The sequence below is a fragment of the Haliotis rubra genome, unplaced genomic scaffold (assembly GCF_003918875.1).
Source record: "Haliotis rubra isolate DU_JTF1 unplaced genomic scaffold, ASM391887v1 Scf49, whole genome shotgun sequence".
Lineage (NCBI taxonomy): Eukaryota > Metazoa > Mollusca > Gastropoda > Lepetellida > Haliotidae > Haliotis > Haliotis rubra.
The window spans coordinates 2,136,424-2,156,411 of record NW_025767179.1 but is presented as its reverse complement, the minus strand read 5'-3'; the positions used below and the strand labels follow the sequence as shown (position 1 = coordinate 2,156,411).

At 39.1% G+C, this 19,988-nt stretch overlaps 1 protein-coding gene across 1 annotated transcript in view; it reads right to left on the bottom strand.

The window, feature by feature from the left end:
* Positions 1-2,184: 2,184 nt before the first annotated feature.
* Positions 2,185-19,988, bottom strand: part of LOC124291298 (solute carrier organic anion transporter family member 1A5-like) — a 39,416-nt gene continuing 21,612 nt past the window's right edge. The window contains exons 3-8 of the mRNA XM_046728272.1: positions 19,215-19,338; positions 18,143-18,297; positions 15,631-15,695; positions 3,276-3,341; positions 2,756-2,811; positions 2,185-2,367 (exon numbers count right to left, since the gene is read on the bottom strand). Coding sequence (XP_046584228.1) covers positions 2,185-2,367; positions 2,756-2,811; positions 3,276-3,341; positions 15,631-15,695; positions 18,143-18,297; positions 19,215-19,338 — 649 coding nt within the window. The remainder of the gene's footprint in view (positions 2,368-2,755; positions 2,812-3,275; positions 3,342-15,630; positions 15,696-18,142; positions 18,298-19,214; positions 19,339-19,988) is intronic.

Genomic DNA, 19,988 nt, shown 5'->3' with positions numbered 1-19,988 from the left:
TAAATATAAATGTGGATCGGTGTGAGGTTTATATTTTCGGCAAAAATGGATACAATTAGTTTTTGATTTTGAAAACTTAAATCCATTTTCCAAACACCATTTATCAATCTTGTTCAAACAAAGCTGTAGTTGCCTTTCAATACTATACATATTTTTCCCGCGGCAAGATATATTAAAATCATCCACGAAAAGTGATCCATCAATTGAATCACTTAAAACCTTTGCTAAACTGTTGATTTTAATGCTAAATAAAGTGACAGATAAGATACTGCCTTGTGGGACACCCTGATCCTGAGTATAATGATCAGACAGGGTAGAACCCACACGCACTTGAAATTGTCTGTCGGTTAAAAACTCGGATATAAATTGAGGCAGACGGCCTCTCAACCCAAAGTCATGTAAATCTTTTAAAATACCGTGCTTCCATGTAGTGTCATAAGCCTTTTCTAAATCGAAAAAGATTGACACTGCATGTTGCTTGTTGATAATGGCATTCTTAACGAATGATTCCAATCGAACTAAATGGTCAATGGTACTGCGATTTTACGAAAACCACATTGAATATCTGTGATTAAATTATTCGATTCTAAGTACCATGTTAATCTGTTATTGACCATGCGTTCCATGGTTTTGCAAACGCAGCTAGTCAAAGAAATTGGTCGATAATTAGATGGATCAGTGTGATCACGTCCAGGTTTGGGTATGGGTACAACAATGGCATCACGCCAGGTTGAAGGAAATTTACCAGATGTCCAAATTCCATCAAAGATATGCAAAAGTGTCTCTAAACAAGATTCCGGTAAATGCTTCAGGAGTTGATAATGAATACCATCAGCCCCTGTAGCAGTATTGTGAGCTTGTTCAAGAGCATTAAGAAGTTCATGAAAAGAAAATATGTCGTTATAATCTTCTCCGTTATCCGAATGAAAGTTGATATGCTTCTTTTCCTGTTGTTTTTGATATTTTGAAATTTAGGAACATAGTTAGCTGAGGAAGAATGTTTTGATAGTGTTTCACCCAGTTTATTTGCGATATCAGATTTATCAGTTAACAATTGATCCCCAGTTTTGAGATGGTGTATACTTGATTTGGTACCCTTACCTTTAATTTTCTGGATCATGTTCCATACCTTTGACATTGGCGTTCTTGTATTTAACCTTGAAACATAATTTTGCCAAGACTGGCGTTTATTTTGTTTAAAGGTACGCCGGGCTTTAGCATTTAGAATTTTATATCTATTTAGGTTATGGACCATTGGATGGCGACGGAAATAATGTTCGGCCTTCTTCCGTGCCTTCCTAGCTTGTTTGCAGTCAGCTGTAAACCATGGTTTACGTACATGAGGATTTGGAGAGGACTTCGGAATACAATGATCAGCAATTTTGATAAGTTCATCAGAGAAACATTTTATAGGGTCAGTGGCATCAATAAAAACATCAGGTGTTAGTGCATTAGTACAGAGATTTTCATACAATTGCCAGTTAGCCTTAGTGAAATTCCATCTTGATGATGGAGTAACATCAGATGGAGATACAGATTTTAATATGGTAGGGAAGTGGTCACTTCCGCACAGGTCATCGTGAACTGACCACTCAAATTCACTGAGTAAATTGGAATCTACAAGTGACAAGTCCAGACAAGAGTAAGTGCCAGTTCCCGGATGAAGATAAGTGTGTGAACCATCATTAAAAATGCACAAATCATTGTTTGAGAAAAACTCCTCAAGGATTGTACCCTTTGTATTGCTGTTATTACTACCCCAAAGAGGGTTATGGCCATTTAAATCTCCCATGATAACACAGGGCTTAGGTAACTGGTCATATAATGCCTGAAGATCAACCTGTCGAAGACAAAACGACGGCGGAATATATAAAGAACACAGTGTAAAAACAATATTTAAGGTCACTCGTACAGCGACAGCCTGGAGAGTGGTATTTAAAGGAACAGGGCTGTGAATGACGCCCTGCCTCACCATAACAGAAGATCCTCCAGTAGCTTTATCACCCGGAGGAGAAAAATGATGGTATGAATCATAATATCTCAAATCAAAATGATCGGTAGCTTTAAGGAAAGTTTCCTGTAGGCAAAATGCTGATGGTTTTAGATCTTGTATTAAAAGCTGAAGATCATTAAAATTGTTGCGAAGTCCTCTACAATTCCATTGAATAACATTTGGTGAATAACTCATGGAGGTTCAATTGGAGATCTAGTACGGGGTTGAGGTCCTTTACGCTGTACTGACAGCGATGGAGACACTTCCATATCCAAAGATTCATAAGAGTTATGAACCTCGACAGGGTTTGACACAGGCACGTCCAGAGGTTTGAGTGCCTTTGATTCCTTCTTTCGCGAATGTTTTCTCTTTTTCTAGACAAACGGTGACTAGGTTCATACTGAGGCTGTGACTCAGATTGTGATTCAGGTTCTGGTTCTGCTTCTGCGTCAACTTCAGGTAACTGACAGGTCAAAGATATATCAGTCTGTGTTACAGACGAAGGTGATTTGAAGTCCTTTTCAATGGGATATAATATTTTCTGTTGGTCTGTGACCCAGCAAATTGCTGTCTGACATGCGACTGTTTGCTTAGAGGAGGTAACGACGGCAGAGTATGCTCTTGATTGGACAGTGTTTGGAGACTGTTCTGCCACTAACTTCTTGGCATCAGCAAAAGAGACATTATTGGTGTATTTGACCTTGATAATTTTAGTCTCTCTTTCAAACACAGGGCATGATTTAGAGGACGACATATGCTCACCATTGCAGTTTGCACATCTGATATCTCCAGAGCAGTCCGTGCTGTCATGATTTTTGCTACAACGGGAGCAAACTTGGGTGTTACGACAGGAGTTAGCCCCGTGTCCAAACTGTTGACACTTAAAACATCGGAGAGGATTAGGTATATACACATCAACTCCGATGTTAAAATATCCAGCTTTGATGGAACTTGGAAGCTTTGAAAGAGCAAATGTGAACAGATAGGTATTCGTAGTAACAACTCTGTCATGGTCCTTTCTAGTGTAATCGTTTAACAGATGTCACTCCTTGAGATTTTAGCTCCTGCGTAATTTCCTCCTCGGACATGTCAGACAGACATTTAGCTCTGTCGCGGACAATACCCCTGCATGAATTCAACGATTTGTGCACAGAGACAGTGATGGGAGTGGTTGCAAAATGTTTTGCTTTCAGTAAATTCACGGATTGTTGTCGTCGGGCACATTCTATTAAAAGAGAACCTGACCGAAGACGAGTAACGTTTGTCACGTCACCACAAATACCTTCAACGGCTTTGGATACTGCAAATGGATTTATTTTGAGGGGCAGACCATCAATGCCTTCGACAACTAAAAAACGTGGCCATGAGTTAACATTAGTAGAAGATTCATCATCAGATGAAACAGCATCAGTTTCTAAATGTCGTCTCTTATTTTTACTGCGAGAACCAGTGAGTATTTGTGTAGCCATAATGAGAGAAGTAGATTCGACATCCCCTGCTCCCCACCCACCATGGAGTGTCAACAAGGACGGTGTTGAAGTGGAAACCGACTACGGAACACCAGGGTTACAAGGATGTTATACTCGAGCAAAACAGACACAGGTAGCTAATGTAGGCAAACAGAATAAAAGTCAGGCTGGTTCTGCCCTTGACAGTTATCTGAAGACAATTAGAACCCGGAGGTCAGTAATGCCAGATTGGCCCATGAGCCACCGCCTTCTGGCATAGGACTCTAGGCAATTTGATATATCAATAATTTATAATCAGGAAATCGAAAAAGCCAACACCCCAAAAATGAGGAAAATGTGCAAAAATATACACCATGCACAGGGCTTGGCGTGACCAGCCGATTGATAGAACCGGGCCAGTTCTACCACCCGTCTAGGTAAAGTAAGGGTCGAAGTGGTGTGTTGGGCAAGAGGAACACGGTTCCAGGCTCCTAGTGCCCTCAACCACCAGACTCCCGTCCTCTACCGACACAGGGGCGCAACCCACGGCAAACGGGTTGGTGGACCAAATATGCCCCCGGGTCCACAACGGGGGGTTGAAGGGCGCTTAGCGTGACCCAGCACCCACCACGAGGAGGTGGCCCTTCATGGGTGCCAATCTTTGGTAGGAATTTTCTGATAAAAATCAGACTTTAACATAATATGTCACATGTGAGGTGAGGTGAAATTGGGTTTAACGTCGTGCTTGAGAATATTTCGCTCATATGACGACGTCACATGCATGTGATAGCACGAGTCTCGACTATGTTGTTTTATGCCATGTTAATAAGAAGTATCACATCAACATCATGGCGCCTCGCTAATAATCAAGTCTGGTTCTGAAAACCAATGACTACGAGTATGAGCAATACTTTGCGTCTTCGGATGACACAGCAAGGGTTACACACAGTAGTACCAAATGATCCAACCAAGGGCAAATGCACAGGGTGGAAGCACTGTCCACGCGAAATGTGGAGTTGCCCCCAAAGCAACTCCATTTCCTCGCTGGACAGTGAAAGAAGAATACGTGGTGCAAGAGTAATGGTAAGTTTTCCCTCGCATTTTCATTATTTTGCAAGTTTATCAGGTTTTGCGATTTGGTAGGGTGAGTGAGTGAGTGCGATACTATTAAGCGTCACATCGGCAATATTTCATCCATATCGTGAGGAGAGCAATTTCATTTATATCACTATTAACAAAAAATGTAGAACGTAAAAACCAGTCATCGAAGGACAGTAAAAATACTAGAGTATCACAGCTCTTAATTTAAAACTAGGATGTAAAACTAAAACATTTTAATCAAAAACGACAATACAACAGAAAACAAGGGCTATAGATCGCCAACAACTGACGCTAGATCACCATACAAGGGACTAAAGGGACTTACAGTGCATTTGCTTCCTGCATGGACCCTAGCTGGATTTACATCATCCCTTCAGCCGTTAGCAATTTTACTATTACAAAAGTGGAGAACTTAAATCTACTTTGGATATTTGGGGACTTACGTATCCTCTCAGGAGGACAATAATATTACAGTACTTTAACCCCCCTTCAGGATACGGCCACTAACAATCTGAGTTACTAATTTAAACTTCCAATCATAAAAATATCTATTTACAAATCATTTACACAATCTATTTCTTTTAGAAATGCAAGAACTAAACAAGAACTTATATAAGTTCGTGATTTGAAATAGTTATTATCATGTGATGGAATATTCAACACAGTCAAGCAAGACCTCTTCAAATCTGGTGTAACCGATAGTTGGTTTAAATGCATGTAGTTTATAAATGCTTACTTGAATATTCGTCCCACTTCTTCTGCATCGGATCACGGATATAAGATCTGATGGTAGCTTTATAATCAGAGTATGGAATCAGAAGTGGTGTCACAGATTTGTTGAGTGCTGCCTTACCAGCAAGATCAGCTATTGCATTCCCAGAAATGGCAACGTGGCTAGGAAACCAACAGAAGACGATGTCGCATTCGTCAGTAGCAGGATCATTATATTATTCACTAATTTCTATTAAAAGTAGATGTTTGCAAGAACATTTCTAATAGCCTGAATGCACGAAAGAGAGTCGGAAAATATTATATACTATGTGTATTTAGGGTGATTTCAAATATATTTTAAGGCTGTTAATATGGCGTTTGTTTCTGCTGTGAAAATAGAGCTGTTATCTGGTAAACGAGAAGAGATTGTTCTGGATCCAATGACAGTGGCACAAGCCACTGCACCACCATCCTTTGACCCATCAGTAAATAAGGATTTGTATGTATTATATTTACTTTTTAATTGATTAAATTCTTGTTTATATTGTAATTCATTCGTTTATGATTTGTTAAATGTGGTTAATATTAAGTCAACTTGTGGCTTCACTAATTGCCAAGGAGAAGAAAGAAGACTGGATGGATTTTCCAGCTCAATGCCCGCAGCAAATATAAATGGCTCTATTCTTAGCCCAAGAGGTGGAACAAGTGAAGTTTTCTTATCATACAAATCCCCATAAAGAGTATTAAAAACGCACTTGTAAGCAGGGTTTGACTCCTTAGAATACTGCATACTGCAAAGATAATTTTATACGGCGATGTTTTAAAGATGGCTCATCAGCCTCGACATAAAGACTGTCAATGGGAGAAGTTCGGTAGGATCCATGACAAAGTCTTAGACCTTGGTGGTGGATAGAATCCAGAAGAATAGAAGCCGTTTTCAAGACACCATTTATTTATTTTGTTTAAACACAACTGCCATTGCCGTTCAATAGTATGCATATTTTTACAGCGACTGGAAATATTAAAATCATCCACAAAAAGTGATCCATCATTTCAATCGTTTAAAACCTTGAATAAACTATTTATCTTGATACTAAACAATGTGACAGACAAATAACTGCCTTGTGGGACACCCTGATCCTGATTGTAATGATCAGACAGGGTTGATCCCACGCGTACTTGAAATTGTCTGTCATTTAAAAAGTTGGCTATAAATTGAAGCAAACGGCCCCGTAATCCAAAATCATGTAAATCCCTTAAAATACCATGTTTCCACGTAAAGTCGTATGCTTTTTCGAGATCGAAAAAGATCCACACTGCATGCTGTTTATTAATTATGGCATTTTAAACAAAAATTCTAAACGCACTGAATGATTAATTGTACTTCTGTTTTTACGGAAACCACATTGTATATCAGTTATTAGATTATTGGTTTCCATGTTCCAAACTATTCGATTATTGATCATGCGTTCCATGGTTTTGCAAACACAGCTAGTTAGTGAAATTGGTCTATAATTTGAAGTATCAGTATGGTCACGTCCAGGTTTAGGAACTGGAACAATTATAGCATCTCGCCATGAAGAAGGAAATTCTCCCGCTGTCCAAATACTATCAAGGATATATTAAAGTGTCTCCAAACATGATTCCGGTAAGTGCTTCATGATCAGGAGTTGAAAATGAATGTTATGAAGCTCATGAATAGAAAATAGTTCATTATAGTCTTCCCCATTATCTGTGTTGAATTTATAGTTTTCTTTTCTTGTTGCTGTTGATACTTTTGAAATTTAGGTACTTAGAAGAGTGCTTAGCCAAAGTTTCACCTAATTTATTTGCAATATCTGAAGTATCTGTTAATATTTCATTTCCATTTTTAAGGCGGTGGATGCTAGATTTAGAGATTTAGTGCGCCTGGCTTTGCCATTTAAGATTTTAGATTTATTGAAATTATGGACCATAGGATGGCGGCGGAAATATTGCTCAGCCTTTTTTCCGTGCCTTCCTCGCTTGTTTGCAGTTGTCATCAAACCATGGTTTTCGTATGTGAGAAACAGAAGAGGACTTCGGGATACATTCATCAGCAATTACATTAAGTTCACCAGAAAAACATTTTATGGGATCAGGAGTGCCAATAAAAAGTTCAGGCTTCAATTTGTTAGTGCAAAGAGTTTCATATAAAGGCCAGTTAGCTTTTCTAAAGTTCCATCGTGATGAAGGAGGAACATCAGATGGGAACACAGGTTTCAAAATAGTTATCAAGTGATCACTTCCGCAGAGGTCATCGTGGACTGACCATGTGAATTCACTCAATAAATTTCAATCTGCAAGGGACAGATCTAGTGATGAATATGCACCTGTAGTTTAAACAATGCACAGGTCATTATCAGATATGAAATCCTCTATCACTTTACCTTCTTGATTCATGATTGAACTTCCCCATAAAGGATTATGTCCATTTACATCGCCCATGACAATAAAGGGCTTTGGCGGCTGGTCGCATAAGTTTTGAAAATCAAGCATCTGATTAGTTGAAGACGGAGGAAGGTACAAGGAGCAAAGTGTGAAAGTAATGTGCAGTGTAAGGCGAACTGCCACAGCTTGCAGATTTGTGTTTAAGGGGAACAGGACTATGAATGATGCCCTGTCGCACCAAAACAGAAGAGCCACCCGTAGCTTCATCAGGAATGAATTATACTCTCTGAATTCAAACTTATCTCTATGATAGGTACGTCGCTTGTAAACAAATTGCTGATGGAAGTATATCATTTGCTTAAAGCTGCAGTTCATGGGAATTAGTCCTCTGCATTTCCGTTGAAGACGATTGGAATGGCTCATGGTGCTTCTATAGGTGATCTTTCACGTGAACGTGAAGAGTTGTTATCACCACTAGCAGGAGTAAAATCGATCTCTACTGGCTTAATGACGATATTGAGATCTACTGATGTTTCAGTAGTAGTTGGGGATCTTAGTTTTTATGTTCTTATTTTATTTTTTCCTTTGTGATTGTGACACTTCAATCGATGATTTTGTTGTAGCTGGTGTCTCAGGAACTGAGATACCTTGAGATGCTGAAAAATTTACGCATTGTTGACTGTCTGTAGAAGTCGTCTGACTGTTAGATGATTTACAAACAGGCTGAGGGTGTTCTGAGTTGGTTCATGTCAAGTCAGTTTGACATTCTACATGGATCTAGTTGAAAACGTGCGGGAGACAGCTGCAGTATAGGTTTGCGCTGAGGGAGGTGACCGGCTCGCAACAACATTTTTAGCTTCTTGAAAAGAAATTTTGTTTTGACATTTCACTGTCAATACATCCTTTTCATGTATCCACGAAGGACGGGTGTTAAAAGCAGCGTCATATTCACCCTTACAACCAGTACCTTCATGATCACCTCCACATCGAGGGCACGCAGACGGACGATTGCAGAATTTGCCCAAATGTTTTACAATTGTAACACTGGAGTGGATTGGGGACATACACCTCCACTCCGATAATAGTCTGCTTTCATAGATTTGGGGATAGTAATCAGCGCAAATGTAATCAGATACGTATTTGTTGGGACAGTGATTTCCCCATCTCGTCGCATAAAACCTTTCGCTGGGGTAACATGTTGTCCTTGAAGTTCTTTAAGGATTTCGTCATTTCCGCTAAAGACGGATGATCCCTCGACTGGAATTTCTTTGAACCGACACAGTGACTTCAGTGTTTGCAAATGTGGAACCTTTCAAAAGATTGTATAGATTGTTGTTTCCGAGCACTGCTGCCTCGGATACGTGAAACATTTGCTACTTCACCACAAATGCCTTCAATTGCTTTGCTTATAGCAAAAGGGGTGATTTTCAAAGGAAGTCCATTTCTTTATTCAACGACAATAAATCGTGCCCAAGAATTAGAATTTTGTGGAAGAGAAATATCATCATCAGACGACAATAGCTTCCAGAGTCTTTTCTTTTCACTGGGATTAGAACCAGAATGATTGTGACTTGAATACCCACATTTGTCTACTAAATGAACTGTCAGGCTGGTTCCGGCCATAACAATATCTTAGAGACGTACAGGCGTCAGCAGTCAACATCGCCAGATTGGCTCATGAGCCTCTGCCTTCTTGGATAGGACTCTAGGCCATTTATTATATTGATAATTTGTACAGTGATTAATTGGAAAAGCCAACACAAAAATATGAGTAAAATGTGCAGACAATATTCACTATGCACAGGGTTTGGCGTGACCACCCGATTGATAGAATCAGGCCCATTCTACCACCCGTCTGGGTGAAGTAAGGGGCGAAGTGGTGTGTTGGGTAAAGAGAACACGGTTCCAGGTTCCCAGTGCCCCCAACCACCAGACTCCCGTCCTCCACCGACACAAGGGCGAAACCCACGGCACACAGGTTGCCCAATTCGGCGTAACGACCAGCAACGGGGTGCTGTGGACCAAATATGCCACCGGGTCCACACTAGGGGTTGAAGAGCTCTTAGCGTTACCCAGCACCCACCACGAGGAGGTTACGATTTCACGGGTTCCGCCATTTGGTGGACGGTTCTAGAAATATTCAGATCTTTCTGTAAATCCGTGTTCATGATCTCACTTCTGGCACAACTTCTAACTCGTCCTCGCAAACAGTATCATAATCATCAGAAACCCAAACATCTGCACCAATTGTTAAAGAGAAAAATGCTAATGTTGACTATTCAAAAAAGCAACATAGAAATGAACGAGTTCCAAAAGGACAAAAAAGACCCTGTGTCTATTTTAAACAGGTTCGATCTCTTAGATGACATGGAAGTGTCATCCCAACTGAGCACCAGCTCCAAGAGCCATTCTCCCAAAAAGAAAGGTCGGGAGCTTTCTCCCATAGCACATCCTAAATGACTTCTCAAAATATAATCCAGTGGAACTGTAGAGGAATGAAGAATAATTTGAATGAGTTACAGCTTTTAGTTCAAGATTTGACACCATCAGCTTTATGCTTGCAAGAGACATATCTCAAATCAACTGATACCATGACTTACGACGATATACATCATACCATTGTTTCTCCCCTCCAGGACATAAGGCTACTGGAGGATCTTCAATTATTGTGAGGCAGGGTATTATCTATAGTCCTGTCCCACTTAATAACCCTCTTCAAGCAGTTGCAGTTAGGCTTACTCTGCATTTTGTTGTCACTTTATGTTCTCTTTACGTTCCACCCTCATCCTGTCTTCAGCAATCAGATCTTCAAAAGTTATATGATCAACTCCCTAAACCTTGTTTTATCACAGGTGACTTGAATGGCCACAATCCACTTTGGGGTGGTACAATTATAAATACAAAAGGACAAATACTTGTGGATTTCATCTCGAATAATGATTTGTGTATATTAAATGATAATTCACATACTTATTTACATCCTGGAACTGGAAATTATTCTTCAATAGATCTTTCACTTACAGACTCAAACTTAGTAAATGACTTTGAATGGTCGGTTCACAATGACCTTTGTGGAAGCGACCATTTTCCCACGGTTCTCTCAACTGTACATCCTAGTGATGCTCCACCATCATCAAGGTGGAACTTTACAAAAGCCGATTGGTCTTTATTTCATACATTATGCACTGAAAGATTGCAACCTAACTTATGCCTTAATGTTACTGATCATATTCAAAAATTTTCTGATGAACTAAATATCATTGCTGATGAATGTATTCCAAAAATCCTCTACAGTCCCACACATTCGTAAACCATGGTTTAACATTGACTGCAAACAAGCTAGAAAGGCGAGAAAGAAGGCGGAAAAATATTTCCGTCGACATCCAACTGTTCATAATTTGAACCAATTTAAAATTTCGAATGCCAAGGCTCGTCGCACATTTTAGCAAAATAAACGACAGTCATGGAAAAACTGTTTCTAAAATCCACTCACGGACACCAATTTCTAAGGTTTGGAATATGGTGCAGAAAATTAAAGGCAAAGGATCCAAATGTAGTGTCCACCATCTTAAGGAGGGTGACACTCTTCTAACTGAAACATCTGATATTGCAAATAAAATTGGTGAAACGTTTGCTAAACATTCCTCTTCGTCTAATTATTTACCAGCCTTTAAGAAATTTAAAGACCAACAAGAAAAAAAGAAAATCAATTTTAATTCAGACAACGGGGAGGATTATAATGAATTTTTTTCCATTCATGAGCTCCATACTGCCCTGGGCAAGCTCATGACACTGCTTCAGGGCCCGATAATATTCATTATCAGCTACTTAAACATTTACCTGAATCGTCTTTAGAAACATTATTGACTATCTTTGACACTATATGGACTTCTGGTCATTTCCCATCATTATGGCGACATGCTATTGTCATTCCTATCCCTAAACCTGGTCGGGATCATACTGATCCTTCTAACTACCGACCAATATCACTTACTAGCTGTGTTTGCAAAACTATGGAACGTCTGGTTAATAATCATTTAGTTTAGTACCTAGAAACCATCAACCTCCTCACTAACATTCAATGTGGTTTCCGCAAAAATCGAAGTACCATCGATCATTTGGTACGTTTAGAATCTTTTATTAAAAATTCCATGTTAAATAAACAGCATGCTGTATCAAGTTTCTTCGACCTTGAAAAGGCATATGATACGACATTAAAGTATGGAATTCTAAAAGATCACCATGACTTTGGTTTGAGGGGCCGTTTACCCCAATTTATATCTCAGTTTTTCGAAGACAGACAATTTCAAGTCCGAGTCGGTTCTACCCTGTCTGACCATTACAATCAGGATCAGGGTGTCCCACAAGGAAGCATTTTGTCTGTTACCTTGTTTAGCGTTACAATCAACAGTTTATCAAAGGTTTTAAATGATTCGATTGATGGATCACTTTTTGTGGATGATTTTAATATTTCTTGTCGTGTTAAAAACATGAATACTATTGAAAGGCAGTTGCAGTTGTGTTTAAATAAGGTTCATAAATGGTGTCTTGAAAATGGTTTTAAATTTTCAAAAACCAAGACCAACTGCATTCATTTTTGCAGAAAATATAAGCCACATAAGGACCCAGATTTAGTACTGGATGGAGCTTCTATCAAAGTTGTGAAAGAGGCCAAGTTTCTTGGTATTGTTTTTGATCAACACTTGACCTTTCTACCGCACATAAAACAGTTAAAGACTAAATGCCTGAAGGCACTGGATTTACTCAAAGTAGTTTCAAATTCCAAATGGGGAGGGGATCAGAAGACCCTCCTTCAACTGTACAGATTGCTCATCCGATCAAAACTTGATTATGGCGCCATCGTATATGGTGGAGCCTGCAAAAGCAACCTAAAGCTATTAGATTCAGTCCACCACCAAGGTCTAAGACTTTGTCTTGGATCTTTTAGAACTTCTCCTATTGATAGTCTCTACGTTGAGGCAGATGAGCCATCTCTTGCACAACGCCGTATAAAACTATCTTTACAATATATTACAAAACTGTACTCTAACAAGTCTAACCCTGCATATAACTGTGTCTTCACTTCCCTCTATGAGGATTTATACAACAAGAAATCTTGGACACAGAATTAAACCGTTTATTGCTGCTGGCGGAATTGAGCTGGAGAATATATCTCCTTCTCGTCTTCTTTCTTCTCCTCCTTGGCAATTGGTGAGGCCAGACGTTGACTTAACTTTAATCACATTTAAAAAATCCGAAACTAATGATTAACGGTATAAACAAGAATTTAGTCAATTAAGAAATAAATATGGATGGATCCAAGGATGGTGGCTCGGTGGCTTGTGCCACTGTCATTGGATCCAGAACACTTTCTTCTCGGCTACCAAATAATAGCTCTATTTTCACAGCAGAAGCTAACGCTATATTAACAGCTCTTAAATATATAAATAAACGCAGTAAATATAAACAATACATGATCTTTTCTGATTCTCTTTCGTGTCTTCAGGCTATTAAAAATCGTTCCTGTAAACATCCACTTTTATTAGAAATTATTGAATTGTATAATGAGCTTGCTACTGGCCAATGCGACATCGTCTTACATGGTCTGACATGGTTACCCAGCCACGTTGGCATTTCTGGGAATACACTGGCTGATCTTGCTGCTAGGGCAGCACTCACCAAATCTGTGACACCACTTCTTATTCCATATTCTGATTACAAAGCTAGCATTAGAACTTACATCCGGAATCTGATGCAGAAGAAGTGGGACACCCACGTAGGTATTAACAAATTACATGAAATAAAACCCCATATTGGTTACACCTACTTGGGTTGTCAATCCAGGTTTGAAGAGGTCATCATGCGACGATGTCGCATTGGCCATACAATATATACTCATGCATACTTATTGAAAGGTGAGGATCCTCCGTTTTGTATCCCTTGTGATGAGAGAACCACGGTCAAGCATGTCCTGCTTGTGTTGAATTCTTCATCATAAGGGATAGATATTTTAATGTCAAAACAGTAAATGACCTTTTTAGTAACGTTAATTATCATTTAATCATTGATTTTTTAAAAGGAATAGATCTGATAAATGAATTTTGATATATGTTCTGTAAATAGATAAGGTTTTATAATTGGTAGTTTAGATTATCAACCTCGATTGTTAGTGGCTGTACCCTCCAAGGGGGTTGAAGTATTGTAAAATTATTGTCCTCACACATTTAGAGTAAATTTCAGCTTACCACGTTTTTAATCGTAGAATATGTGTGCTTTTAGTTTATGGCTAGATTTCTTTTCTGTCGCCAATGGCTGACGGGATGGTGTAAATCCAACTAGGGTCCATGCAGGTAGCAAAAGTAATGTAAGTCCCAATGGTCCCTAGTATGGTGATCTACCTTCAGTTATTGGCGATTAATAGCCCATTTTTGTACTGTATTGTTTTTCCCCTATAGTTTAAACGTTTTAGATTGAATTACTAGTTTTACATACATATCTGTGATATTCTAGGTGTTTTACTGTCCTTCGTCGGCAGGTTTTTTATAACATACATATATTTCATTTCAATATCAAATGTTCTCGTCACGATATGGCTGAAATATTGCCGATGTGACGTTAAATATTAACTCACTCACTCACACACTACTAATAAATGTAGTTCATTGGCATTGGTCCTTAGACCTCTGCAATTCCACTGTATAAGTGGATGGTAAATGGTCACGTTTTGGGGTGGGCGTACGGGTGATCTACTTTGCCCTGACCGTGGCGACTTGCTTCTATTTGCGACCTATAGCCTGTATTTCAATTGTGTATACAAACCTTTCTCGTAACTATATGGCTGAAATATTGCCGATGTGACGTTAAATATTAACTCACTCACTCATTTGGCCTCAGACTGCATGGGTGAGTGAGTGAGTTAGAATTTAACGTCACCTCGGCAATATTTCAGCCATATAGTGACGAGAAATTCAGACTGCATGGAGATCCATCACACCAAGTGCCAAGTCTGTGGAAAAGGGTATCAACAAATGTGGGATTTCGAGAGTTAAAGCTCCAAAATCCATGCAACTACATTGGCAGTTACTTCAACATAAACATTTAAAACAATGGTTAGTTTCAACACAACTCCTTATAAAATGTATAGTTTGATTTTTCGACGATAATTGTGAAATAACTGACGCACTAAAGCCTAAACTGTGAATGAATGAAGTGTGTCAAGCTATTACAGAAGATGTGTAAATTTCTAGACCCGTCTGCCAAATGGCAAAACCTGATATACTTGTAAAATAATGAAAATGCGAGGGAAAACTTACCATTACTTTTTCGCCACGTATTCATTCACTCTCCAGCGAGGAAATTGAGTTGCTTTGGGGCAACTCCAAATTTCGCGTGGACAGCGCTTCCACCCTGTGAAATGGGCCTTGGAAACACATAACATTGTTTTAATCCTATTGGTTAACCCTACATTGAAACGAACTAAATCTACAAGGGAAAGGTCGATACCGGCAAGGTCTTAAACACTGGAAAGAAATGACAAAGCCTGATGCGTATGTAGTTAAAGGGGCATAAATAATCGGTTCGTTACAAACGAAATACACCCTGTATGGTGTTAAATCAGTTTCTGAATGTGTTTGCAGTATATTCAATATTTCCTGTGGTCCAATTTCCACGTATATTGTGCTGACTATAGTACAATAAGTTGGATAGCTGATATACATGTACCTACCGTGAAGATTCGGGTTACAATTGGCAACCCATGCTTTTTGTAAAAGGCGACTAAAAGGGATCGGATGGTCAGACTGGCTGACTTCGTTGACACATGTCATCGTATCCCGATTGCGTACATCGATGCTCATGCTGTTGATCACCGGATTATCTGGTCCAAACTCGAATATTTCCGACTGCCGCAATATAGCTGGAATATTGCTGAGTGCGGCGTTAAACAACCAAAGCACCCAAACAACCTACCGAGCAGAGATGCCAAAAACGAAAACAACCCAAACGCTATCGCCTTGTCCTTGCTTTCTACGCTCCTGTATAAACAAAAAACGTGTATTAATTAGTAATGGTGCTACAAATGGCATGAGCGATGTTTTTATAAATATGACAAAAGTAATATTCGTAAAGGAGCCATGTTAAACACACGCAAAAATCATGTTCAACACATCGTTGTCGATGGTCAGTGGGCTTAAGAGGTCACCCGCAGTACCTTGCGGAGAATGTATAGTTTTCCCAAAGCAGTACCTTGTGGAGAAGTTACATGTATAGTTCTCCCGATTCAGTATCTTTTTGGGAAGTTACAAATATGGTTTCCCGCATCAGTATATTGTGGAGAAGTGACGTGGCAAAGCAGGCTATATCTCCCACTCACCCCATTCCGTAACGTCCAAGAAGGCATTCATGACCTACTCGTGTTATGTCGGGACAAGTTGAAGAACTCTTTTTGTGTATAATGCAAACAGTAATAAACACTCGAAAGTTGCTGCTATTATAAGATTTTAACCTGTTTTCAACAAAATGACTTCAAAATATATCTCAAACAGAAAAACTCGTTGAGCATCCCATCACGATTTAGTATATACTGTGTCTGCCCAGTTGTCTCAAATGAAAGTGACAAAATATGGCCAATGTAAGCACTGTGTTTAAGATTGAAGTAGATAGGTTTTTGTAGCTGTTTGTAATAACATTACCTTCAACTGTTGGAAAGCTCTCGTAAAATATCCAAAGCAAACATGCAAGATCGTCAGAGACTAAATGCGACAGAACCCGTTCCCCCGCTCCACATCCATAAGAAATTTCTGCTAAGAGCAGAGTCGATTGACTACATCATGAGTATATCCATGGTTCCTAGTATGGTGATCTACCTTCAGTTGTTGGCGATCTATAGCCCATGTTTACATTGTATTGTCCAAAAATAGTTTTGTACTTTTAAAGATATATGCTAGCTAGTTTAACTCATTTTGTGATACTCTAGTTGTTTTACTGTCCTTCGTTGACAGGGTTTTATATATTATCTGTATGTATTATAAATTTAGAACTAGTTTTAGTCACGATATGGCTGAAATATTGCCGATGTGACTTTAAATTTTAGTATATATTTGTTTCAGCAGTTTTACAGCTGTACGATGTTGTTTGTAAACAAATCGAGTCCGGACCAGACAATTCAGTGATTGTCACCGTGCGATATGATGAGTATGTGTTTATGAATCGCGATGAAATAGTGATGATACCAGGTGTTCGCAAAAAGGTGAGCGTATCCTGCCCCACCGGTGGCACCCGTCAAAAACATATGTAAATTGTTCACTTGAAATGGGGAACTGCTTCGGACATCATTTTTGTCACTGATGCATCAAATTTGGAAATTTCATCCACATGTCTACCATATAACTTTTTGAAAGCTTTACTGAGGCCTTGCATGTTGTAACTTTGATCATGCAACTCATGAGCAGGAGTGGTATGACACTCTTTGAAATCCTGATAAAAAGAGCACGTTCCATTGCACCTTAAAGGTTGTGACACCAAAGGCTGGAGCTGTTGGACTATTACTCGAAATAAAAAGGAAGTTGACTTTTGGAAAGTTGAAATCATTCCTTTCGTCGTACAGCCTTGTGGAGAGATTTTTGTCACTCTGAATTTTTATGCATAGATCTAAATATGAAACAGTTGATGTAAAACAGTTCCAGTGGGTAAATCAGTGGAAGGAAATTGGCTGTTTGATGGTTATTGAAGATATTAGCGTGAAAGTCACATCGGCAGTATTTCAGCCATATCGTGACTAAATCAAGTTATCAATATATTAACAATTAAAGGTAAATTGTAAAGTTCTGTCATCGAAGGAGAGTAAAACAACTAGGTTATCACAGATATTAATATAAAAATAGTAATTCAATCTAAAATATTTTAACTATACATGACAATACAGTATAAAAACAGGCTATAGGTTGCCAACGACAGAAGGTAGATCACCATACTAGGGACCATGGGGACTTACAGTACATTTGCTTCCTGCATGGACAACTAGCTGGATTTACACCATCCCCTCAGCAGTTAGCAATTTAGACACAACTAGCCATACACTTAGAAAAGCCACATATACTACGATTAAAAATAGTGGAAAGTTTGAATTTACTTTGAATGTTTGTGGAATTACGTACCCTCTCAAAAGGACATCTCAGAAATGTATACCAATGATAAAGTATAAATACCTATTGAGAATCCTCATTACTTTTGTGTATGACGTATGTTGTGAGGGTCGTGTTCCGTTTGTATGACGTATCTGATAAGAGTCATATCATGCTTCGTGTGTACGACATAACTAATGAGAGTCATGACATGTTTTTTATGAAAGACGTGCCTGGTGACAGTCATGCTACGTTTTCCACGTTCGTGTCATTAGGCATGTCATGTTTTGTATGTGTGACGTTCTGTGTGTATGATGTACAAAATGAGGGTCATATAATGATTTGCTTGTGTGACGAACCTTAATTGTGTCAGGTAAATTAGCAGGACTGAGATGGCTAGGAGCAACTTCTGGATCGCGTCGACGGCGATGTAGTAGTAGAAGTAGGGGCAGTCGCTGACACACATCCCTGCCGTTGTCTGGCCGCTCGTCACCTTGCTACAACCTCCATACATCTGGGGAACAGACACGTCAACAATATGAGACAATTAATGAACTTAAAAGTGGATGATATTCTGTCATTCTGAAGGACAGCTTTTATTGGTAAACTTTCGTTTTATGATACTCTAGAGGCAGCAAACCTTCAAATTTGTGTCGTGTTTCATCTGCCACCAATTGATTTGATTGTTTTGTTTGTTTTAAGTAGTGTCCCATAACATGTGAATGAATAAATGTCCTTATTTCCTCCAGACAGGTCCGGAGATCTTTAAAACACCATGGTTATATAATCATATAATTAACAGAATACTCAACAAACATACACACGCACGCGCGCGCGCGCGCACACACACACACACACATGTATATATATATATATATACATAGAATATGGGAACATTTCCCCAAATATATACAGGTTATTTACAGTCAGGTATTGGCTAGATTATTACCACAGGTGATTGAGGATATCTTTAGTTTATACAAATACTTTGAGAATTCCATAATAGTAAAATGCCATTTTATTTCATCAATATCATTGTTATTGGCCCCAAGAAAGAATGCCAGCATGTCATGCTCTTCCATCATCTCTATTTTGATATACATGTCAACATCAAGATTATCTATGAGAGTTGAGAAAAATACATCTCTCTCTGAAAGTAGATGTCCACAGTTTAGGATAACATGGTAATAGTAATCATCAGCAAAGGTATTACATTTTTTACATTCTTTTGATAGTTTGCTTCCGGATCCAATCCTTATAACATATTGCAATTCTTCTCTCAGTTCTAGATATAACAATGCCATGCTGCATAACACATGAGGTTAAAGTGCTGTACAACACAAGCACCACAATATTTACGTGAAGTATACCTATACGCAAAATTCAACCACATTTTCGACTTCAATACTCAGCACAGTGGGTATTCCATACCGATAGAGTTTGGTTTGTACAGCCAGCGAAACAAGGGGAGAAGTACGTCATCCCGTCGTCTCCACAAACAGGAAAGAAAATGGTGCTGTCGCACGAACACACATTGTCATTGAACGTGATGATTCTGAAAATATACCACATAACCAGAATGGAAACAGTGAATTAGTTCAAGTAAATGTCAACATAATTATTTATCAAATCATATTACACAGCAGGATGGTGTGTGATACGGGAGTTACGCAGGTAATGTGATGAAGTGAATGAATGAACAGTTACGTGACTGCAGCCTTGCTTGATGTGGGAAGGAAAACCTGGAGTGTTGCAGGTCTCTGATGTGTAGGATGTCAGTATCCTTTCTGGGGACGTTGCTGTAGCCTAGTGGTTAAAGCGTTCGCTCATCACACCGAAGACCATTCTCCACATGGGTACAATGTGTGCAGCCAATTTCTGGTGTGTCCCGCTTAAATATTGCTGGAATATTGCTAAAAGCGACGTAAAGCTGGACTCACACAGTACAGAGTACACACTCACCCTTCAACACTCATAGATCTGGGTTAGGATTGGTCTTCAGGAACCCATGCCTGTGTCTAACGGGGTCGGATGGTCAGGCTAGCTCTCTTGGTTGACACAAGTCATCGTATCCCGATTACGCAGATCGATGCTCATGCTGTTGATAACTGGATTGTCTCGTCTAGACTCAATTATTTCCAGACCACCGCTTTATAGCTGGAATATTGCTGAGTGCGGCGTTACACAACAAACCAACCAATCATA